The sequence below is a fragment of the Cervus canadensis genome, chromosome 29 (assembly GCF_019320065.1).
Source record: "Cervus canadensis isolate Bull #8, Minnesota chromosome 29, ASM1932006v1, whole genome shotgun sequence".
In the NCBI taxonomy this organism is placed as follows: Eukaryota; Metazoa; Chordata; class Mammalia; order Artiodactyla; family Cervidae; genus Cervus; species Cervus canadensis.
In genome coordinates, this window is record NC_057414.1 from 14378931 (window position 1) to 14404642 (window position 25712).

Consider the following 25712-nt stretch of genomic DNA (forward strand, 5'->3'; position numbering starts at 1 on the left):
CTTCAGGAAGCTGTAGAAGGAACAGCTTTGTAAGTACTGATGACTTGCTCCCAGTGATACCTGCTAATTTTACTAAGAGTACATAATAATATTTCATGAGTCTGACTTTTCACCAAACGGCGTTTATTCAGGTCTGTCATTGCCATTATCCACTGAAATTTAAGTAGCAATGACATCCCCACAGGGACTGACACCCAGGACCAGTATAGTCATTCCAGTGATTAATAACCCCTCCACGGTCGTAAAATCCCCTTCCTGCACGTCTGCTCCGGGCTCCTCAGTTATCCCCCACTGGGACTCCCCCCCAACAGCTGCTGGCCCTCCGCTCTCCCAGCAAGTGGGGTTTGCCTGGCACAATATGACTCTTTTGTAACCTCTTTCTGCTGGAGCCAGCCTGTTTGGACTGTGTGTTTTCCTCTAAAAGATGACGTAAAAAAAGATTAAGTGTCTGGAAGCAGAGAAACTAACCCTTCTGCATCTAAAGACCACTGACCTGATTGACCATCAGAGAACTGAGCAGTTCTTGAGAGGTTTAAAGAGGTGTGGAGCTTCTCCATCCTGCCAAAAGAAGGAATCCCTGACACAAGAGGCTTCACAGTGGAATTAATTCCTTTGAAGGTCATGCTGTTGGTTTCTTGTTGCATCCAGAATCCCATAAATTTTTCCCTGATGCTTAAAAAATTTGAACTTGCTCTATTTTTCAAAGTATGAAGCTCTTGAGTCAAATATCAGCAGTCCTTCCTATACTGGGGTTCTGTATGTAATTGATTCCCTGCTCTTTGAAGAAAGACAGTTTTTGAAAAGCCAGGCCGTTTATTTTCACAGGTGAGTTAAAAACTTTGGCTCCGTTGGACCGGGAGAGGGTCCCTGCATACAGCCTCATTGCCAGGGCCACCGACGGGGGTGGCCGATTCTGCCAATCCAACGTCCATCTGATCCTGGAGGACGTGAACGATAACCCGCCGGTGTTTTCATCTGACCACTACAACGCCTGTGTCTATGAGAACACGGCCACCAAGGCTCTGTTGACCAGGGTTCAAGCGGTGGATCCAGATGTTGGTAAGTCAGCCGCCCGGATGGGTGCCTCCCTGTCTGTGCGTTTGACATAGTCAAGTGCTGCCTATCCTCCAGCCCCATCTGCCCACCTGGACTCCTTCCCATTAGGGCAAATACAGTAAACCACAGTTCGGCTCTTAGGCTGATGGACTTCACACACGTGAAAGAAATCTGCAAGACATCGTCCCACCTTTTTGTAGGGTTTAAAGAAGTGATGCTGTGAATTCCTTTAACTTTTAACAAAAGGGTTTTGAGTTTGTTGTTTTTTTTTTAACCTTTAGAATAAAAATAATAGCTTTCCTACTTGCGCATTCCTCTTGAACATAGTTAAATGTGTGGTAGGGAGAATTCATTTCTATTTCTATAAAGAATTGCAACCCATGCTTTAGCTGAAATATGACAGCCTCGATTTATGGTGGTGCCCCATAGTGCAAAGACCAATTACTAAATGTGCTGCCAGCCCAATGTGGATTTTTTCTAACTGCCATTTTCCAGAGTATTTTGGTCACATAAACTGACATTACTCGGAGGGGTGGGAGTGGTGGTGGGGGGGATAAGGAATTAGAATTGAAAGTTGCTAATAAAGTTTGTGTTCAGATCCACTTTACATAATGAGATGGTGAGTTAGAAAAGACTGGAGTTAATTGCTAGGTAGCCTTTCTGAGAATGCATAAGTTATTGAGGTGACTGCATGATGGAGTCTAAATACAAAAGGACATATAGACAGCCTCTTGGCTGTGCATTTTAAAAGCTGTAAATCAGAGGACTGGGGAATGATGGGGTATGTCTGTTATGCTAAACAGGCCTTTATATAATTCAGTGTCTTATTGCTTAATTCTGAATTGAAAGAAAAATCATTGGACTAATGGAAAAGTAAATACATGATAATTAGTTGAAAACAAACGTAGAGCCCAGGGTCTCTGCATATTTCCCCTTAGAGAAATTAGTGGCTATTCTATGAATTATTGTTCTTACCTTATTAGCATAATTTTTGAGGCTGAGAACCAACCCTTTAAAAATCTGCATATTATAAAGCTTGGTAAAAAAACATAATAAATAGTCAAAGACTTTTTTTTTTTTTTTTTCCAGCTGCACCATGCAGCTTATGGAATCTTAGTTCTCTGACAGGGATTGAACCCAAGCCCTTAGCAGTGAAAGCATGGAGTCCAAAACCCTGGACCCCAAGGGAATTTCAGAAAAGACTCTTTTATTGACCTATAATCATGAATTATTTACAAAAGCTCCTTTAGGAGGATTAGAAAACATTCCTTGGACTCTTGATAGCAAACTTTTGGAGAAAAGAGGACAGAAATTGTACAGATGGATCATTAATAATTTAACTTTGAGAATGTGTAATTGGGCCAGGGACGAAATTTTGAGATTGAAAATTTTTTTAATTAAAATTTCAATTTAAAAAAAATTGGAGTTTTTCTATTCACCTCCTTCCTAAAGGAATTGGGTGTGCTCTGTCTACTAGAGAATGAACATGGAGAGAGTCTGATCAGTACGTTATGCTTCAGACAGGAGGTGCTAGGTTGTCAACTGAGAAATGTGATTGCGGTAGAGGGTATGCACCCAGCTTTGTGCTGCTCAATTCTGCCGAGTCAGCTGTCCGGGCTGGCAGTTGGGGAAGAGGGGTTGACTAGACTGTGCATTAGCAGGGGCAGAGATGATGAAGCCTTTCAAACACTAGACCCGGAATAACCCATCAGCACTTCTCTCTGCTCTTTGCACCAGTTAGCAAGAGGCTTACATTCATGGCTTCAGACCAACACAGAGGTTGAGTGCTGTTCGTATTGTGTGTTCATCAGGCCATTGTATTCACTTCCAGAAAACCCTAGCATAGGATACCAGATTCTAGGTCATATTCTCAGTTTTTTTTAGATCTCATTTAGCTTTAAAAATAAAAACTAAGACAGCTGGGAAAGAACAAATGAGCTCCTCTAAAAGGCAAACTGAGCACCTGCTGTTTCTAGGCACCGTGCTGAGGAGGTGGGGGTGGAGGGTGGGCCCAGAGCCTGCAGGGAGAACCAGAGTCAAACCCATGTTCTCCAGAGTCCCAGGTATCAGTGACTGGGGGTTGCTTATGCCGTTTTCATCAGTGGCCTGATCCTCACTTCTCAGTCTTCTGTAAGTCAGCACAGAGGAGCGTGAGCCACATGCTGAGATGAGCAGTTTGGGGTGGGCAGTGCTGGGTGAATCATCCGGAGGCCAAACCTAACCTCTGGCCTAAAGCTGAGTTTGCTCCTGAATCATTCAACCCTACTGAATCCAGCCATCCAGTGTCTTTAGTCTGGCTTATATAGAGTGTTCCAAACAGTTTGAATCAATTGTCAATAAAAGTCAAGAGATATTTATTTGAATTTTCAGTATCTGGCATTTTCTAAAAACAGCACTCAGAAGACTCAGCAATTCCAGGCACACAGTCCCACCATGGTTGGAAGCTGCCATCAGCCAGTTCTCACCTTCCCAGCCATCTCACTTAGGTTTCCGCCTGACCTGCATAGGCCCCTTCTCTAAAGTGACAAGGAAATTCTGATGTTTAAGAACTTTTAACTTTGAAATAATCATAAGTTCACAGGAATTTGCCAAAAAAAGTACAGAAGGTGGCATGTACCTTTCACACAGTCTTTTCTCCCAGTGATACCATCTTGCATAACTGTAGTACACTCAGATTTTGACACAGGTGTCTGTGTGTGTGTGTGTGATTGTGTGTGCATGTAGTTCTGTGCAGTTTTATCACCTGTGTAGCTTCATGTAACCACCAGCCCATTCATCTACTTGCTGCCCCTTCATAATGACACCCACCTTCTCCCCACACTTCCTTCCCAGTCTCTAATCCCTGGCAACCACTAATCTCCACATCTATAATTTATTTATTTCAAAAATGTTATTTAAATGGAATCGTGCAGCTTGTAACCTTTTCCAAATGTCCTTTTTCACTCAACATCATTCCCTTGAGATCCATCCAAGTTGTCTAATTGGTTTTTGATCCTAGTGAAGAACATTGGCTCCATTTGTATAAATGACAGGGCTGTTTGGTTCATGAAGCTTCTTTTGTCAAGCATATTCCTTTACCTAAAGTTACAAACGATTTCATCAGTATTTGGCCACAGCATATACTAAGCCACTATAAATTGCAGAATAAAGACAAAGATATATTAACCTGAAGTCCGATTCCATTACTTCATAAATTCAAAATTCCTACAATCTCTTGCTAACCTTGCATATCCTGATTTTCTAATTAGCATATATATACATATACATATATATATCTATATCATTGTTTTTAGCCAAACAACTCTTTGCTATGCCAAATTCATTATCCATAATGAACCAATGCTAGTGTTAAAGAAACTGCCTAGATCAGGGAAAAAAAAATAAAAACAGGAAGACAAGACCACTTTAGCACCCATTTTATGAGTTCTAAGCAATAACATGGCAACTGTCTAGATTTTAGCATTAAATTCTTCGTTTTCCTGTAAAATGAACTCCATCCTCCATCCTCCATCCCATGAACTAATGACATGACTTTATGACCTAATATTTATAAAAATTTAGTCCTTTCAGTAAACATTAGGAGACTTTTTGTCACACCACCTCTTTGGGGTTCATATTTTGCTATTTACTCTACCTCTTAAGGCAAGGTTAGGTGTCCAGGTTCTCAGTATTGAGGGTTTTTTAAACTAACAAAGGAAATATGCAGTGATAAAAATCAGAGTTAAAATCTGTGACCATTTTAGGCAAAGTGACATGAAAATCAAATGTAAACTTGCACTGGAAAATGTGTCAGAGCCCATGATTTATTGAGAGGCCAATGTCCAGATGTTTGAGATTCAAGAGGACATATTTTTCCTCTTATGGATCAGGGACATAAAGCAAGGAAATGTTCTAATGAACATGTTCACTCCTTTCCTGTGAAATATTTCCTATGCAGTTTAGACCTGTTTTTAGGGATTTTGGAGAAACTTGGAAGCTTGTAACACACATTAAAATTATTTTCCATTCAATATAGCTGATATTTAATGAGTTGGTATGTAACAGCTATTATAGAAGGAACTATACGAGGAATATGCGGTGACAGACCCAGGTTCTATGCAGTAGTGAAGGGCATAAATCTGGAACACACAAACCTGGAATAAAAGAAAGAACTTCCAGAATTCAGAATGAATGAGATTCAATAGGCAGAGGGATGAAGGCCTTCAGGAAGACAGGAACCAGGAGGAAAAATTTGCAAAGTTGGGAATGTGCTGTTTTTGTTGAGTTGCTCAGTTGTGTCTGACTCTTTGTGACTCCATGAACTGTAGCATTCCAGGCTCCCCTGTCCTTCACAGTCTCCCTGAGTTTGCTTAAACTCATGTCCATTGAGTCCATAATGCCAACAAACCATCTTATCTTCTGTTACCCCTTCTCCTCCTGCCCTCAGTCTTTCCCAGCATCAAGGTCTTTTCCAATGAGTTGACTTTTTACATCAGGTGGCCAAAGTATAGGAACTTCAGCTTCAGCATCTGTTCTTCCAATGAGTATTCAGGGGTGATTTCCTTTCAAATTGACTAGTTTGATCTCCTTACTTTCCACGGAGCTCTTAAGAATTTTCTACAGCACCCGAATTCAAAACCATCAGTTCTTCAGTGCTCAACCTACTTTATGTTCAGCTCTCATATCCATACACGACTACTTAAAAACCTTTGTTTGACTATATGGGCCTTTGTCTGCAAAGTGATGTCTCTACTTTTTAGTATTAAAACTGTCTAGGTTTGTCATAACTTTTCTTCCAAGGAGCAAACATCTTTCATGGCTACAGTCACCGTTCTCAATGATTTTGAAGCCCAAGAAAATAAAGTCTGTCACTGTTTCCATTGTTTCCCCATTTATTTGCCAAGAAGTGATGAGACTGGATGCCATGATCTTAGTTTTTTGAATGTTGCATTCTAAGGCAGCTTTTTCACTCTCCTCTTTCACCTTCATCAACAAACTCTTTGGTTCCTCTTTGCTTTCTGCTATTAGGGTGGTGTCATCTATATATCTGAGGTTATTGATATTTCTCCCGGCTATCTTGATTCTAGCTTGAGCTTCATCCAGCCTGACATTTCACATTATGTACTCTGCATATAATTTAAATAAGCAGGGTTACAATATACGCCTTGACGTATTCCTTTCCCAATTTTGAACCAATCCATTGTTCCATATCTGGTTCTAACTGTTGCTTCTTATCCTGCATACAGGCTTCTCAGGGGGCAGGTAAGGCGGTCTGGTATTCCCATCTCTTTGAGTGAGTGAGTGAAAGTCACTCAGTCGTGTCTGACTCTTTGCGATCCCATGGACTTTACAGTCCATGGAATTCTCCAGGCCAAAATACTGGAGTGGGTAGCCTTTCCCTTCTCCAGGGATCTTCCCAACCCAGGGATTGAACCCAGGTCTCCCGCACTGCAGGCGGACTCTTTACCAGCTAAGCCAAAAGGGAAGCCTCCCATCTCTTTACACCCAACTAAATAGTTGGGAGAGTATAACATGGTCCAGGACAGAACGCTGACAGTGAGATGAGAGAAGTCATCTGGGCCCAATTGTGGGGGTTCACAAAAGCCAGGAATTGTGTGCTTAAACCCAAAGATGGAAAAGAACCGCTGCACACGTAGGACAAAAGAAATTCATCAGTTCTGGTTCGGGAACTGCTGATCTGATGAAAGCCTCTAACATGGATATGAAGAAAGCTTCTAGGAGATTATTGAGAAAGACCACAAGGGCCAAAATTCAAGTGGTAGCTTGGGATTTAAAAGGAAGAAGCAAATGAGAGATTTTACATGTGAAATCTGCCAATTGTGGCAGCTGACTGGACTGAAGGCACAATGGACAGGCCAGGCAGGAACTCAAATTCGGGCACAAGGTGGACAGAAATAGCCTGGGTGGCCTGAAGCAGGACCTCGTGTAAAAAAGATAAAAAATTGGAGACACACTGGGAATTAAAGTACAGTCCTTCAGGAATGAAGACAACAAGTTTGCTAATCGTGACAGAGTAGGAAGGCTTTGCCTTCAAGGGGCTTCCAGTAATTACGGGAAACAGACAAGCAGAAATGAACATTCAGAGAGACAAGCACAAATGAACATAAAAAGAAAATGGAATCAATGTTATAACAGAGTCACTTCATCTGTAAAAGTAGGGGTTTTTTAAGGATTAGTCAGACACATGTAAAATGCTAGCTCAGGTCTCTGTGGAAACATGAAAACATGAGCAGTGACTTTTCAAGTGGGACAACTCAGAAAGTATTCACAAAATGGTATTTGCATTCAAGCCATGTTTTAAGGGTTGGGGCTTGATGTTGGGGCAAGAAGAGGGGAAAGATCTAGTAGCAAAAGAGGATTGTATTAGCTAAGATAGCCTTGAGTAGACTGAGGTAACTTTTCAAAAAATCTCAGTGGCTTAGTGCAGCAAAAGTTTAATTCTTGCTCCTGTGGGGAGCAGGTCAGTGCAAGTCCATTTAGCGATGTGGAAATCTGGTCCCTCCATTGGGTCAATACCACCTTCATGACCTTTGCTTCCCAAGGTCACTGCAGCAAAAGAAGAGAGGGATGAAGAAGGCATGTCAGCTCTTTGCTGCCTCAGCCTGGGAGAGACCCACATCACTTTGTCACTGTCCATTGACTAGAACTAGTCAGATGATGCTGGGAGGTATAGGAGAGGCCACAGGGTATTTGGTGAGCACTCATGTCTCTGCTACAGTAATGAAAGCAGGAAAGAAAAACTGCCCCAAGACATTTCAAAGAAGTGGGAAAAGATGGCGTTCCTCGTGTGGTTAGGGAGGGTGAGCCTCAGCAGCAAGGAGAGACCTCAACCACTTAATCCCCAAACGTGGAAGGAAGGCGAGAAGCAGAAAGAAAAAAGACTGACTTTCAAAGAAGAAACTAAGAGGGAGAGGCTGAGGAAAACCCAGTTGGGAGGCGCACATCTGCCTTCAGACATCTCCATGTGGTGAGAGATTCTGTCAATGAAGGAGACTAACATGGCGGCAGCCAGGCTGGGCACTCTGCGGCGAGCGCAGGGAGTGAGGTTCAGAGGCTGAAGGTGACGTGAGAAGGAGTCACTGAAAAATGGGGAAGAGAAGTTCCTCCCCCACTGAGGGCTCTGTAGGTGCTGGGTTACAGAAGTGAACAGACCCAACCAGTAGACTGAAGTTCATGAATAGAAAAGATAGAAGTTCTCTCTCAGAGTCTTCCAGAATGATGCCTTTCCCTCTAACATCAATAGGTCCTCTTATTAGCAGAGAACAGGAAAGCAACAGAGAAAACGTATCTCTTGACAGAACCTTTCCATTTATGCCCAAGAGTTTGTTTTCCAGCAGCCCACAGAATGCTTAATTTTGCACTGCCATTCACTGTAGTGATGTAAGCTTGCAGTTCTTGTTGGGGATTCATTTTCTGCATATTTCATGAGGGAGACAGATGGCATCCTGACCCCACATGGGCTCTCAGGGGACAAAAGCTGGAATGAACTTGGTTTTCCAGAGCACAGACCTTGTCAGACAAAAAGGCTGGCCCAGTGTCTGAGAGCATCATTAGATCTGAGTATGCTGTGCTCCATGAAGGAGCAGGAAATTGTTTATCTGAGAGGAATGTTCACAAAAATAACTGCTGGGGTTATTAAAGAGACGTCTTCCTAACTGAGCCACTTTAAGTGAATCTCTCCAGTCATCTCTTGCCTCTTGCCTGCTGCCCCTCGCTTGTGAGAACCTCGAGAAGACGCAGGAGGAGAGGCTGAGAGATGAGTGAAGTGCGCCACGAAGTGCTGGGAGGCTGACAGAAACGCATGCCAGTCCAGTGCTCCAGACTGGCCGTCTCTTGTCCTGGGACGAAGTCTGAGGAGGGTCGTGTATGCCGCCCAGTCTGTCAGAGTTGCAAACATTTGTCTCCGTTTGGAGCTCTCCCTTACCTTCAGGGCGGTGGCCGGAGTTTCCATCTCTGGGAGGAAGTTAGATCTTCAGTATTCCCTCATCACCTTTCTGGTCTCACGGAGGGCCCCGTAATGGGGTTTGATTTGAAATCTTCCATCACTACCTTCTAGTCTTGTGGAAGAAAACAAATATTCACTCAGCATGTACTCCTGGAAGGGCTTAGCTTACCTTTGCACTGGGTCCACCCCAAAAGCAAAAGAAAAAATGTTACACCTGACCAAACAGGTAAACTCTGAAGCATCTTCTTCACCTGGCTGTGTGGGAGAGAAGGGCCAGGGTGTGGAGTCTGTGAAGGAGGTTAGGTGTGCTCATGTACCCCACAATGGGGGTATGTGGGTGGGCCATCATTTTTCTGTTTTAGGACTTCCCAAGGAGACAGCTCCTTGGTGACATCATCCCCAGCCAAGCCAGCAACCCTTGACTCCTCTGGACCCTGCATATCCCCCCAAATATCCTTAAGGGACACATCTCATAACCAGAGGTCAAGAGGCCATGTGGGTGGGGGGAAGCCTTGGGTGATTAGTACCCTGCACTATGCAGGCTGTGTGACCTTGGGCCAGTCACGGGTCTCCCTCAGACTCTTTGCTCTTCTGTAATGTTAGGAGCACAGGAGTGATGCTTGCTTTGCCAACCCAGCCCTCTTTGCAGCTGGGTCTCCAGCAGCATCTCGAGATTTTCCTTATGTGGAACTGCTCACGTACCTCTTCTCTCCTACTGTTAAACCCTGCTAGGCAAAACTGGGGTTTGGTAAGAATTTTAAATGGCAATAAACATAATATGACTAATGACATTTGCTTTTTGAGCTTCTATTACATTCCAGGCACCATGCCAAGTACTGCAGATACATTATTTCCAGTTCTCACAGCAACTTCTGCAAGTTGGCAGATATGTTTTGTTATTATTCTAGTTAACATATGAATAAACTCTGAAGGGTTAACTTGTCATGAACGATAGACTAGTTAGTGGCACCAAAGGAGACTTAGTTAACAGATAACCAGCTAATAGTCAAGATGGTTTATATTTTAGTCAAGAGCACTGCTCTCAAAAAGTGGTCCCCAGTCTGATTTCACCTGGGACTTTATTGGAAATGCAAACTCTGAATGAAAGACTCTAGACCAGTGGGTCTCAGCCTGCAGTGTACACCAGTCATCTAGAGGGCCTGTTAACCTGGGGATTACTAGCCCCGCCCGCAGCATTTCTGATGGAGTCTGGGAGGAGGTTTGATCATCTGTGTGTCAGAGTAATTCCCAGGGCAAGTTAATGCTGCTGTTCCTAGCATCATACTTGCAGAGCCACTTGCTCACGGATTCCTAAACTTTTTGTGCCACCAATACTTTGACAGTTTGGTGACACCTACAGATTGTTTCTCAGAATAATGTTTTACAGTTCATAAAATAAAATGCAAAAGGTCAGAAATGAAATGGTGCATCCAGGTATTTTTTGGTCCTAGTGCATAGTAAAGTGAATGTCTGCTTTAGTAGATTAAATACCATCTAACACGGTAGATCTCATAATTCCGGTATCTTGGAGTGGTGGTAAACAGGGATATGTGCCACAACTGTAAAACAACATGAAAATAGCAGTGATTGGTTACCAGATCACAGGTGCTCCTCATCCTGTAGTGATCGGTTGCCTGCATTTACAATTGAATGTGATGCCAAGTCTAGTTAGAGGTTAATGAAAGTAAAGATGTAAATTATTCCCAGTAGGCAGCTTCTAAGATGACCCTCTATGACCCCCCCACCTCTTGGTAGTCCCATCTCTCTCCTTAAAAGTTGGCTGGACTTAAACTGACTCCAGACTCACCTCTTTCTATATTTTTTAAATCTTTTTAATTAAAAAAAATTTTTTTTTTAGCCAAGTCATGCAACATGTGGGACCTTAGTTCCCCAGCTAGGGACTGAACCCACAGCTCCTGCATTGGAAGCACAGAGTCTTAACCACTGGACCACCAGCAAAGTCCCCTGGCTCACTTCTGATGACTAGCATATGGTAGAAGTGATGGCTGGTATCCCTCCTGAGAGCAGGTCACAGAAAGACTGTTCCTTCCCTCTTGGTCATGCTCTCTGTTTTAGTCTGCTCGGGCTGCGATAACAAAATACCACAGACTGAGTGGCTTACCCAGCAGAAATTCACTCTCGGTTCTGGAGGCTGGGTGTCAGCTCCGGCTGCCAGCCCGGTCAGTTCCTGGCCTGCAGGTGGCCGCCTTCTCACCAGGCGCTCACATGGCCTTTCCTTGGTGTGTGCAGGGAAGAAAAGAGTGCTCATTGCCCCCTCTTCTTCTGACCACCGATCTTCTTGGATTAGGACCCCACCCTATGACTTCTTCAACCTTAATACCTGAAAAGCCCTAGCTCTAAATACGGTCACATAGGGGGTTAGCCAAACAAGAAATTCAGGCAAAATTTTACTGGGGCTCCTGTGCCGGCTGAGAAGGAACAAAAACAAGCAATAGCTTCCCTTGCTCGCGTCCTGAGGAGGGGTGAACTGGGTCCTTGTATCGGGGTCCTCAACCCCCAGACTGAGGGTGGGTACCAGTCTGTGGCCTGTTAGGAATGGGGTCACAGCAGAAGGTGAGCAGTGGGTGAGCTGGCTGAAGCTTCATCTGTTGCTCCCCATCACTCCCATTGCTAACATGACCCCACTTGAACCATCCCCCACCCCCTCCATGGAAAACTGGCTTCCTCGAAACCTGTCCCTGGGGCCAAAAAGGTTGGGGACTGCTGCATTACATGGAATGAGGGAAGGTGTGTCCAGGGGCAGGGCCAGAGGGGTGGCTTGCATAGCTGGCCCACCCCTTCGTGGTGCTGAGTGCAGGGAGCAAGCACAGTACCCTTTGTACACGCCTGCTCCCAGCTTCTCAGAAATGGCAATCAGGTTGTTCTTGTTTGGTTGGTTAGTTTTTGTCTTTTTGAATCTTTTTGGTCCAGAATTTGCCTCAATTACACATGCACACAGTTATTTTTAGTCTCATGTAGTCTCTCTATGTTTTTAACTCAAACAGAGGTGTGTCCAGGTACAAGCTTTGCAGCACTGCAGCCAGGAGCCCCAGGTCCCGGGTCTATCTGACAGGGACACAGTTCAGGGCAGAGCAGGCCCTCTGACTCTCGCCTGGATTGCTCCCCTGGGGAGAGAGCTAGGACATGGGAAGGCAGGCCTGTGAGTGGCCTACAGCTCGAGGGCCTGAAGCCCGCCCACAACCGCACGAGTGAACGCGGCCTCCTGTCGGGCCTTTGGATGAAACCACAGCCCAGCCCAGCAGCTTGACTGAAGCCTCGTGAGAAGCCTTGAGCCACAGACAGCCAGCTAAGCTATTCCTGCCCCATGGAAACCATAGGATACTAGATATTTATTGTTTATGCGATAAGTTCTGGGGTTGTTTGGCATGGAGAAGTAGAGGACTAACAGGCTAGTGCAAGTTCATGGGCCTTCTGAACTCTACCCACATAGCCCTAAGAATTCTCCCATGGCCGTTCTCTTCCAAGGGCTTTACCCTGAAGGAAGACGGGCCCTGCATGTGGGTCGGTGAGCCAGCACAGGGCCTGCCCTCCAGACGGACAGCTCAGCCAGACTGAGCACACAGCCGCAGTGACACGGACGGCGGGGAGATGATGCAACAGCTGCTGGCTGCTCTTTGCGGCTGTTCTCACGGATCCGCGCTTCCCCCCAGGGCACCTGGCCCACTCCCCCTGTGAGCCACAGCCCCTGTAAATCTTGGCATGCTATGCGTGGAAGGCTAGATCCAGTCAAACCCTTCTTTCTCTGAGAAGGAAGCTGGGACTCAAAGATAAAGAGACTTACCCAAGATGACTTCTTTAATGGCAAACCTGGATCTAAAAGAAGGGTCCCCTGACACCTCAGTACAAAGTGCTTTTCTATTCTCTAGTAATTTCTACCAGAAAATACTGGAGTTGTGTTGTTTTGTTTTCTCTTTTAATAGCTTTTAATACAATCACGAGTTTTTCTTATAGAAGTGAGAATTTTATTTTTATTTAAAATTTTTTATTGAAATATAGTTGATTTACAATGTTGCGTTAGTTTCAGGTACGCAGCAAAGTGGTTCAGTTATACATGCACATTCAGTCATTCAGTCGTGTCCGACTCTTTGTGACGCTGTGGACTCCTCTGTCCATGGGATTCTCTAGGCAAGAGCACTGGAGTGGGTTGCCATGTCCTCCCGCAGGGGATCTCCCCAACCCAGGGACTGAACCCATGTCTCCTTGTTGGCAGGCAGATTCTTTATCCCTAAGCCATCTGGGAAGCCTCTCAGTTACATGTATATCCATATAAATACACATGTTCCTAAAGATGTTATGAGAAGGATTCAAGCCTGATGTCAACCTGCCTGCTCTTAAGCGTCGTATATTCTGTGTCTTTCCTTAACACCTTAGAAATTATTACCTCTAAGCTGTACAAGTCAAGTGATTTAATATGTTTTTTTCCTTCCCCAAAGCTCTGTTATTTTCTGAAGTCTTAAATCTTTGAAGGCAGCTGAGAGACTATTAAAATGTTTGTAAAAGCTAAATAATTGCCCCTAAAGACAGAGACATGAACCATTCTCTGGAGCACTTTGTGGGCAAAAGCCTTAGTCTGTCGTACAGATATCAAAATGGATAATCTCAGGCTTGAAGCCTCGGTCCGCAGAGCCCCAAACCCTCACACCTGTCATCTTGCTACAGCTCGAACAGACCTTGACGTTCTTGCCAGCAGATGGAGAAAGTGCAGTTCAGAGAGGTGTGGTGGCCTCTCTCAGGCATCTGTGAGATGAGTGGTAGTCCTGAGTAAATGACTCCCGGCCTGTAAATCGCTCCCTGACTTCTCTACCTGGCAGCGGCGTCAGCGCATCTTCCGCAGGACATCCGGCGACATCGCAGGCGGTGACGCCCCGTCATCTCCGGGTCACAAGTCCTGGCACTTTGAAAGCTGACATCACACAGTAGCTTTGGGATGAGACCAGACTAAATATCCCAGTTCCAATCCGTACTAACTCTCGAGCCTTAAACAAGTCTCCCTGCCCCTCTGAATTCCTCTTCCTCCCTGGAAAAGCGAGATATGAGCTCCTTGTGTTCTCTCCAGACCGCGAGCTTCAGGGGGGCTGAGGTGCAGCCTCTCCACCTCTGTGACCCAGCAGGGGCCGGGCCCCAGCCGCCCAGGACCTGCTCAGTGCAGGTCTGCCGAGCTGCCGGGGTGGGAAGGACCAAGACTCAGTGCTCGGTCACTTCAGTCATGTCCGACTCTTTTGTGACCCCACGGACTGTTAGCCCGCCAGGCACCTCTGTCACGGGATTTTCCAGGCAAGAATACTGGGGAGGGTTGCCGTTTCCTTCCCCAGCGAGAACTAAGACATTCCAGCCAAATCCCCTAATGTCATGTCTAGAACATAGGTGGATTCCTTCCTCAGGGCTTCTCATACATACAGCCTGGGCCCCCTTGTGTAGGAATCTCAGAGGCTGGAAATTCCCCTCTCCAGTTCCATTGGAGATATATTGGGTTGGTCAAAAAGTCCATTCAGGTTTTTCCATAAGATGTTATAGAAAAACCCCAACAAACTTTTTGGCCAATCACACAGGAGAATAGTGTGATGTCCCCAAGAAAATAGGATGTGCCTGAGAAAATACGATGCTTTTAGTTGATGAGGCCTTAGGGACCACCCCATCCCAAATCCAGTATCCAGCAGCAGAGATAAAATAATGCACAAAAGCAAGGCAAACTGGCTGTCAGCTTGGGCTCTGTATCAGAATCCCCGTGAGAGCCTTTAAAAATAAACAGGCAGGGCTGCATCTCCAGAGTCTGTTCAGGAAAGTCTGGGATGGGGCTAGGCATGCATTTTTTTATGGAGTTGAGTGGGATGTCTTGCCTGGTTTAGGAGTCTTTGCATTAGACACATACAAGCTATTATTAATATTCTTTTTAACATCTCCCAAACTGGGGATCAAAACAGTCCTTATCAAATGAAACAGCACATTCCTTTCAGAGAGGAGTATAGTGAAGTGTTTCAGCAGCACCCACGGGCAGGGAATTCTGATTTCTAAGAACTGATCTCAGTGATTCATTCCTGCGAGCTCCCCCCCATCCACACGCTGTCTCATCCACAGATGCCACACACTGGGGACCGGCTTCTGAGCTGTCTGGGTCAGTCCTGCCCCAACACGCAGCAGCACGCAGGACAGGACCAAGGGAGTGCTAGAGTGTAGGGGAATCTTCATCTGCTCTGAGTAATGTATGCAGACTCTGAGGACCCCGGCTTTGGCGTGGTGCCTCTGCAGGGCATCCTGAAGCTCAGTGGGGTGTGCTTACCAGCTTTGCCTCAGGATTCATGGCATCATTTCACCTTGAAAGCCTCCTTGACAGGTGCAGTTATGTTGTGCATCAACTGTGAGGAGCTTTTGGAATAACTTCCCCTATATTACATGGTGCTTCCCGCCTGCACACTCACTCCAGCTCACTCCTTCCAATCTTCCCTCTTCTCTCTCTGCTGATGTATCCATTAACTTGTGCCCAGATTTTTATTTACTCTAGCTATAATTGTTAATAGCAGCTCTGGTAATTTCCTAGTGGCTCCAAAAACAAAAAGCTTCAAAATCTGTCATTCTAAACTTAGAATTTTGAAATACTGATCCCTTAACCCTTCTCTGAGTGCTCTGCTTACTATTACATCTTTCTTAACTTCACATATGTTCACACACCCAAAATGCCCTTTGTTCTTGTCGGTTCCCCACTTTGGTACTCCTTTCAACTCCTGAATTTCCTTCATGGATCAATGCAATTGTTTCCTTTTCTGGGGAACTTTCCTTGGCCACCCCTCTCCAACAATCTACTATACGCATGTTTGTCTCTTTAGAAATAGGAGACATTTGAGGGTCGAGCTGCTCTGATCCAGTCTGCTTCATATCTCCATTGCCTACCTTACAGGAAAGTCCTGTGAATATTTGTTGAATGGATAACTGGTCATAGTCAGTGACTCACTCAGGAAACAGTTTTAGTATTATTGTTGAGGAACTGTTCAGTTTAGAAGTTCTGTGCCCCAGCAGGGATGGACTTTTGAGTAATTGGTTGATGGGTTAATTTTATTTATTTATTGGCTATCTCAGTTAGCAAACTACCAAACCACAGATGCTTGAGTTTAGCCTAATGAGCTGCAGCTTTTGAGGGACCATGGAAAGCAGTCTCAGAATGGGGCCAGCTTTATAAGTGGGCAACTTTTGCAACTGTGCAGGGCCTCCTGCTTAGGAAGGCCCCATGTTGGTTTAATGCTCTACTCTGGCTGCCTTGATGTCTTGAGATTATTTGTAATTGAAGTATAGTTGATTTACAATATTATGTTAGTTCCAGGTGTGTACAAAAAAGTGACTCAGATAGATAGATATAGATATGTGTTTGTGTGTGTGTGTCTGAGTGTGTATGGGCTTCCCAGGTGGCTCAGTAGTAAAGAATCCACCTGCTGATGCAGGTGATGGGGTTGCAGTCCCTGGCTCAGGAAGATCCCCTGGATAAGGAAATGGCGCCCCACTCCAGCATTCTTGCCTGGGAAATCCCATGGACAGAGGAGCCTGGCGGGCTAAAATCCATATGGTCTCAAAGAGTTGGACACGGCTGAGCACACATGCATATATAGATATATATACATGTGTATGTGTATATGTATTCTTTTCCATTATTGGTTATTAGAGGATATTGAATACAGTTTCCTGTGCTATAAGAACAGTTGGTCCTTGTTGTTTATCTGTTTCATATAGTGTGTGTATCTGCTCATCCCAAACTCCCTGTTTGTCCTTCCCCCTCATTCTCCCTTTGATAACCGTGTTTGTTTTCAATGTCTGTGAGCCTGTTTCTGTTTTGTCAATAAGCTCGTTTGTTCGCATTGGTTAAACAAGGGCGCCCGCATTTTTATGTTCTGAGACCTCACATGGTGTGAGGTGCCAGTCTTGCCCAGCAGAGCAGGTGCCAGCCCAAGTGACAAGTCCCCAAGAGGTTTATGGTACAGTCAGGATTTCCCTGATTCTGCGTCTGGTGCTGCCTTCTGCCTTTTTTTTTTTTAATTATTCAAAACGACAGTAAAAAGGGACTACTGACCCCCCGGGTTGGTATTTTGCCTGTGGGAATGTGCCAGGGATAGTTATCACCCAATGAAAAACTTTTAAAAGGCACTTAAAACAGACCTGATTAGAGAGTCTATTTAAAAGTCATTTCTGACTTCAGAAGTAATTGCAATTCCATGGACCTCCTCATGGCAACTTTCTGTTTTATTTCCTATCATCTGAAGGCATATTTTAAAGACAGAAAAGAATGGTCAGCTTGAGTTCCTTCACTGTGATGGAATTTTATTTGCCTCCCACAAATGAGAGGAGAATTTTAGGCAACCAATTTTATTCAACTGCTTAATTAAGTGTAAAAAATGGTTTTTAAAATGTATCCCTTGAAATAACTTTATAATGAGAACCTTGACCAAAAGATCTTTTTCTATAAAAGCTAAAATGAGGAATGGAAAAATCCAGGAAAAGAATCTCATAGAATAGATGAGCATCTTTCTCTACAATTATTTCACATAATGTGTATGTTGAGGATTAAACTGGCTTGAAAATAACGTGAAAATGTGACTACTCTCTAAGATTGATACAAAGAACTATTTCCTATGTACATGAGTTTTATAGTAGTTCTTTTACTTATTGCAAGCATGGCCTGTGACCACTGTGTAAAGTCTGAAAGGATAGGCAGAAAGAAAAAATAAGTGAATTCTAATCACTGTTGCCATTTTGATAAAGGTCTCTTCTGCCCTTTCCTTTACACAAGTGCACCTAAACTCAATACTGTTTTATAACTCACTTTTTTCAGTAGCTGAACGTATATAATTTGTTCAACTAGTTTTTATTCTTGGAAAATTGAGTAGTTACCAGTTTTGTTCTGTTTTCACAAATGCAGATATCTATTTAGCAACAACCTTGTATATAGCTATGAATATTTTTTGTTCATTTTTAGCATTAAATATCCCTGACTTCTCCACTTGGCACTTTTGTGAGGCCCTTCAGTTCTTTGGCACACGCATGTGCGGTGGACGTGCAAGAGCAGTATGCACATCACCCCTGCCTTCGTCATGTCAGCAGGCTCATCATGCACTTGCTATGGCCCCTTGGCTGCTTCCTCTGCAGTTCAGCATTCATTCTCTCCTATTATGTGCCAGGCCCTGGGTTCAGTACCAAGGTACAAAGATAAGATGCAGTCCTTTGGTCGTGGGAAAAATTGATGAAGGCAGTGGAAAGATAGAAGTTCCCAGTTATAAGAAGATTAAGTACTAAGGATATAATGTACATGACATATGTAATTAACATCACTGTATGTAATACATGGGCTTCCCTGATGGCTTAGCAGGTAAAGAATCCATCTGCAATGCAGGAGACATGGGTTCGATCTCTGGGTCGGGAGATCTGGAGTTGGGAATGACTACCCACTCCAGTATTCTTGCCTGAAGAGTCCTACGGACAGAGGAGCATAGCGGGCCACAGTCCAAAGTGTTGCAAAGAGTCGGACACGACTGAGCAGGCGTGCAATGCCATGTCTTATGTAAAAGCTGTTAGAAGCAAATCTTATGTGAGTTCTCATCACAAAGGAAATATTTTTTTTCTTTTTTAAAAATTTTATATCTATATGAGATGATGGATGTTCACTAAACCTACTGTGGTAATCGTTTCATGATTTACGTTAAGTCAAATCATTATGTTTTATACCTTAAACTTATACAGGCTGTATGTCAATTATATCTCAATAAAACTGGGGGAAGAAACAAAATGTAAAGGAAAAAAAAAAGACCCAGTTCCTCTGCCTAAATGATATGTTAATCTAGTGGGAGAGAGGATATAAATATAGCTACTGAGAACACAAAAATGATGTTAAAGAAGCAGAAAGAAGGGAAATTAAGGAGGCAGTCCCAGAGGAGAACCTGCAAACAACATGCAGGATTTTGACAAGGAGGGGAAGACAATGATCTGAGTAAAAGTGAAAGCATGAGCAGAAACCTGCAGTAGTGAATGCGCATGTGTCCTCAGGAGAGACTAGAATAGACCATCCACTGTGGAACTGGAGCTGGAAATGACATGGAGAGTGTGAGCTGGGACCAGACTGCAAAGGACTGGAAAGCCATTCTCAATCTTTTATTTATTTATTTTTTTAACCATCTGTTTGTATTTATTCGGCTGTGCCGGGTCTCAGGTTGTAGCACGCAGGGACTTCCATCTTCCTTTGTGGCACTCTGGATTTTAGTTGCAGCATGCAAAATCAGCTGAGGCACACAAACTCTTAGTTGCGGCATGGCATGTGGAATCTAGTTCTCTGACCAAGGATGGAACTTGGGCCCCCTGCATTGGGAGTATGGAATCTTAACCACTGGACCACTAGGGAAGTGCCTCATTTTTACTTCTTGCTGTAAGAAGTGATAAGGCAGGGACAACCTTGAAAAGCTGGGGCAGGACTGGACCCAGAGTTTTAGGAGCTTAACTCTGGTTAAGTTTAGTCAGGAGAGGATGGAGTCTGAGTTTGTAATTAGGAGTGTCTTGCAGCTGGGCAGGTGAGAGAGGGTGGAACCTTACCTGACTCTAAGCCCTGGCCACAAACACTCAGGACAGCTCTCAGAGGTAGAATCAAAAGAACTCGGCATTCTAACCCTAAGCAAGTAGTTTAGGTATTACTTAAATACACAGTTAATAGTATGAGTAGTTCCTTGCCAAGTTGCCAAGCTCCTAGAGTTAAGGAGGTGTCTTCTGGGCTCTACTTCTCTCAACATGGTGCCCGTGATAGTCAAACAAGTGGCGCTGGACAATCCTTATTAAATGGGAGGATCATAACCAGGGTCTCCAGTGAGACAGACAGAACTCTTGTGTCTCTCAAAAGTGCTATATTTTAAGGATACGGCTGTTGCAAAGGAATGTAATGACATATTCAAGAACCAAAGCTTTGTTTAGCATTTTTCTTCGAAAGATAATCCTTATAGCTTAAATAAGAATGTGCCTTAATCTCCAAGCCTGGGTCATAAAGACTGAAATCTAAATGTACTTGTGGGATTTCAAGCACTGACTGACAGGCACTCATGCAGGTGGGAGAAAGTGTTGGTTCAAAAACAAGTTATTAGCTTGCCTAGGTCATGAAATTTGGGGGCAGACAGCCATGGGACATGAAGGAATGTTAGGGGGCAATTGAAATGCTCTGAGGACACTGGTTCCATTGAGGTGTATGTTGGTCAGACAAATGCATTCCTCTTATTGCATATAAATTATGACACGTCAGTATATCAAGCTGATATAAAAATAAGTGATTAGAACCAAAATGTAAAGTGTTACTAGAGTCTGATTGCTGAGATTATTTCAAATTATCTTCCCCAGGTATCTATTCTGTGTAAATTCATGTCTGTTTATAAAAGCCAGTTTATAGCAATTTAGTACAGTCCACATTTTCTGTGTGCCGCGGACAGACCAGATCCTGTGCAGCCGCTGGAGGGTGGAAGGTGAATGTCACAGACAAGGCCCTGCCCTGACAGAGTCAGCACGGCTGCCACGTGAGACCCCAAAGTAAGAGCAGCGCTCTTGTAGGTTCACAAAGCTCAAGGAGCTTGCTCTCAAAGGGAGAGGAGGCAATGTTTTTAAAGACCAGATTAAAAAAAATCTCAGCAATGTTGCTGTGTTGACTGCTCTGGCCATTTGGTGTTGGTGCTGATTCTAACACCTTTAACAATCTCAACTATCAAGCTGAGTTATTCTGACACGAGGTGAGATCCTTGCAGATGATCCTGGCAGTGGACGTTATTTCTCGCTGAGATGTAAAAGCCTTGCTGTAAAGTATACGTGTGAACTCTCAACACGTAACTAAATGGCATGAATCTGCTGTGTTTAAGTTTTCATCCCATCCAGAAGATTCCAGTAGCTCATCATCATCAGGTTTAATATGGACTTTTCCTTTGCTAACTCTGCCCAGTGATGCCAAGGTCCAGCAATTTAATGGCCAGTTCAAGGAGAGGATGAACCCTTTGAAAACAGAAATGAAACCAACATCAATTAATCTAATTTGCAAATAAAAAATAGTGCTGGAAGATCATTTTAGATCTCAATGGACCTAGGTTCTATCATTTTAAAAATGAAAACACCTGAGACCCAAAAGGGTTAAGCTACACAAGTGTACCTGGGTTACAAGCAAGGTCTCCTGTCTTTCAGGATTGGACCACATTGCTCTCATTTTAAACCTTGACTTTTATATATAGTCCGTTTGTTTATTGTTTAGTCACTAAGTCGTATACGACTCTTGTGACCCCATGGACTCCATGCAGCCTGCCAGGTTCCTCTGTCCATGGAATTTTCCAGGCAAGAATACTGGAGTGGGTTGCCACTTCCTTCTCCATACAATCCATGCCCCCCATCCAAATAATCCATTTCCATGTGGCCCAAATGAGAGGAATCTAGCCTCCACTTAGAAACCTTTAAAGGAAGTAAATATAGAAGCCCTTGGCCACCCACCCACCCCAGGATTTCACAGCCTTCCCTCCTGGGAACTTGTATATGCCATTTCTTTCCTCCCACCCCACTCCACAAAATGCCACTACCTATTACTTCCTCGAACAGATTGGGATTTTAGTCATTCTCTTTTTACTTGATTTTCATCCTCTGAAGGCCTGCCTGCTCCATTTGCCACAGTTAACATGCAGAAACTTCACATGCAATGAAAATCATCCTTGGTAGTCTGGCATTTCAGCATCTTAAGAAGCTAAATAGCTCCATCCTCATTAAATTAGGTGCAAATTGGAGAAGAGAATTACGTACTGAAAAACACAGACGCAAAATGATGGGTTAATGTTATACTTTAATATAACATGTCGTGACATGCAGTGAGAGCATGAGGCCAATTAGCAAGCGAGTCTTCTGCTCGGGTTCAGATTTTCTGCCCGGTACGTAGGGAAAGGATCGAGATTTGAAGGATGGCATTTATCAAACGCCCTTGGATAGAAAGTTTCCATTTTAGTGACAGGACCTGCCTTCATTTAACAGAGACCACCCCCATCGCATGGTAACACAGCAGAGACCCAAGGGCTCCACCGAAATTATCGCCTGCACGTTGGCATTTAGCATCTGACTTCATTGCTAGAAACTACTGAAATCTGTTTCAATTGTGTCCAAATTAGAGTTTTAATACATTCCAAAAATATACCCTGATCTTTTCTCCAGTTACCAGGTCATAAGTGACACCTCTGAGCAGGTCTGTGGCTTGGGCGCCCTACCCCACCATTTCTAGTGCTGCTTTCACGTCAATCTGGCACAGAGACGAGAGGTCAACCATAAATCTCGCTGCTCCTCCTGGGGTGCATGCCCAGGATACTGCCAGAAACAGTGTATCGGGGCGGGGCCTGGGGTCAGCAACGTGTCAGGGAGGGGATGGTTTTCTGCTGTGCTAAAGCAGAAAAACCCTGTCACCAAGTTTTAAATTAACAGAACCTGCCCGAAGGGGAGCCGTGGTCTTTGCGTCGCTGATTGATGTCAGCCTTGTAAACGCAGGGCTCCCGCCACAGGGCTGGACGCTCAAAGAACACTGCCTCTCTTGCATGGGTGCAGAGCCGAAGGCTGGGAGAGAAATCTGCAGGCTGGGAACACGGGAATATTTTCAGATCTCAGCTCTTGGTCCCAGTGAAGGACACACAGGCAGCCATGAGAAGCACCTCGCCTTCCGGTCTTGCTGCCGCAGAGAGCGCCAGTGCGCAAACCCAGCCCTGCCTCTAGGAGCTCAGCGGGTCGGAGCATGCTGGCTTTCAGAACAGAGTCAGAAATTGCTTTCTTCCTGCGTGGTCCTCAAGCCTGAAGAGGAAGCTTATCCAGAAGCAGATCTCCTGGAAAGAGGACTTTGTCCCTTGTGCTTACCTAAAAATGCTTGCGGCAGCGGGCTGATCGCTCAGCCCTCAGCTTGTGCGTCAGGGAAGGGGGTGATCTTGTCGGCCAATGAGATGAAAGTTCCTGTGTGAATATCCTGCCACCCCTCATTGTTGGTGACAGTGGTGTTCCATATGCTGGCGGGGAGTCAAATTCCCAGGGACTGTGTGATTTGAAAGCCCATGTGGCATATTTGGGCTTCCCTCCTGGCTCAGTTGGTAAAGAATCTACCCATAATGCAGGAAACCCAGGTTTGATTCCTGGGTAGGGAAGATCCCCTGGAGAAGGAAATGGCAACCCACTGCAGTATTCTTGGTCTTCCCTCGTGGCTCAGACGGTCAAGAATCTGCCTGCAATTCGGGAGACCTGGGTTCTATCCCTGGGTCAGAAAGATCCTCTGGAGAAGAGAATGACAACCCATTCCAGTATTCTTCCCCGGAAAATCCCCTGGACAGTGCAGAGTGGCAGGCTACAGTCCACGAGTTTGCGCAAAGTCGGGCACAACTAAGTAACTAACAAGGAAGGAAGTGGTATATTTATGTCAATCGCTGGTGTGTTTCCATAAATGCATCTTTGCACCCTTTGAGAGGTGTCCCAAGGCCATCAGATCGGTCAGGGCAGCTTCCAGGACACACAGTCACTCAGACCCCAGGCAGGGTTATTGTCTTTCAGGAGCAAGCTTGATCACCTCTGCAGTCCTCCCTGTGTTCACCCCAGGAATTTATGATGGAAAATTTAGTCTTGCAGCCACTTCTAAAAATAGCCAGGAAGTGTCCCTAAACCTCTGCTTTGGGGCCTTACTTCAAGGGGCAGCAAGGAAAGAGGAAAGACTTCTTGTTTTCAATCCTAGCATCAATAAAATCAGAGGTTGGTGTTTATATATCACAGGGTGATGGTTTTGAAAGAGAAATAAAAGTAAATGATGAAACTTTGGGAAAAATGGGCTCTCAGGAATGGAACCAAAAGCAGACTGTCAATGTTGACCTTTTGGTTAAAGCCACATAATGCAGTTTATGTCTTTCCCTCCAGATATGTGATTTTATTGGTTTGCTGGGAATTTTGGCTTAAGGGAAATTGTACATTGGGGGAATAAAGTGTTTAACTCTTATTAATGCCAAAGGCCTGTCCCCACGGTGAGATGCTATAATAGAAGACAGCATGTACGTAGGTCCTCCCTCTAAGAGCTTATATTCTAAGGATCTGTGATTCACAAAACACATTTTCAGGTAGCTGTCATACTGTCTTCATTAAGAGCATTTAGGACAACATGATGTCTTTCCACCCATGAAGTTGTTCTATTTTGCTTATAAACTATAACTCCTAGTGACTTGGAGGCTTATTTATAATAAACCATTTTGAAGTACTGAGATCCTAGGATAAAAATATTTTAATCAATCTTCAGAACCAAAAGTCGATCCAATCATCATTCACTGATTTGTTGGTTGTTAATGGACATATCCTGGTTTGTATGTTTTAGCTTTAGTATATATTAAGGCAAAATGACATTTTGATAACGAAGTGCAATTTCTTTGAGTCATAGAATGGGAAACCACTCTCTGACGAAATCTCTCCCTTCTTTGATGGGATGCTCTAGGCTTACTGGCCATTGAATTTTTTTTTTTTTCTTTTCCTTTATATTCCCTTATGACCATATCCATTTATGTCTCTGCTGGCTCTCTGAATGCTGATGACCTTTTAAAATATAACTGCAGTTTGGACCTCTCCTCTGATCTCCAGCCTCCTGTACAAACTTTCTACTTGAATCTCCACTTAAATATAAAATGCCCATCTCACACTCAGTCTATCCCAATGGGGCCCATGATCTTTTGATCAGATTTTAGTCCTCCTGCAGTCCTCTTCATGGCATGTGTGTGTGCTAAGTCACTTCAGTTGTGTCCAACTCTGCAATCCTATAGACTGTAGCCCGCTAGGCTCCTCTGTCCATAGGATTCTCCAAGTGAGAACACTGGAGTGGGTTACCATTTCCTCCTCCAGGGGAATCTTTCCAGCCCAGGGATCAAACCCAAGTCTCTCACATCTCTGCATTGGCAAGTGGATTCTTTACCACTGGTGCCACCTGGGAAGCCCTTCATGGCAGCTGATGAAAGCTCCATCTTTTCAGTGGCTCAGACCAAAGCCCAAGAGTCATTCTCTGACATTTACATCCATGCCTTGCCAGCTCCATGATGAGAAGGCCATCTATTCTCCCCAGCTCCGAATTCTGAATTCATTTGTGCCCCTCACTTCTCAATCCTGCATTTTCAGAGGACACCTGGAACCTGACTGCCTCTCACCCCCCAGCACCACCGTCTGTCCCAGCTGCCCTTATTGCTGTCCGTCTTCCTGCAGGGACTGCCCCCAGGTCTCTGCTTCCTGTCTTTTTGCTTGTTTCTACATTTTATTGGGGCATAATTGCTTCACAAGGTTGTACTATTTAATAATTAATATTAATACCTTCTACTCTTCGGCAAAGTGAATCAGCTATATATATACATATATCCCCTCTTTTTTGGATTTCCTTCCCATTTAGGTTACCGCAGAGCACCGAGTAGGGTTCCCCAAGCTATCCAGTAGGTTCTCGTTAGTTATCTGTTTTGTGCATAGCATCAACAGTGTGTATATGTCCATCCTAGTCCCAATTTATCTCCCCCACCCCACCCCCCCCACCGCCCTCCCGCTTGTCCCCTCAGCATCCATATGTTTGTTTTCTATGTCTGCATCTCTGTTTCTCTATTGCAGATAAGATCACCTGTACCATATTTCTGGACTCCACATGTATGCATTAATATGCAATATTTGTTTCTCTCTTTCTGAC

General features: G+C 44.3%; 1 protein-coding gene across 8 annotated transcripts in view; it reads left to right on the plus strand.

The window, feature by feature from the left end:
- Nucleotides 1-25712, plus strand: part of FAT3 (FAT atypical cadherin 3) — a 761607-nt gene that overhangs the window by 657775 nt on the left and 78120 nt on the right. For all 8 annotated transcript variants that reach the window (XM_043451894.1, XM_043451899.1, XM_043451900.1 and 5 more), the window contains one exon: nt 826-1059. In XM_043451894.1, coding sequence (XP_043307829.1) covers nt 826-1059 — 234 coding nt within the window. The remainder of the gene's footprint in view (nt 1-825; nt 1060-25712) is intronic.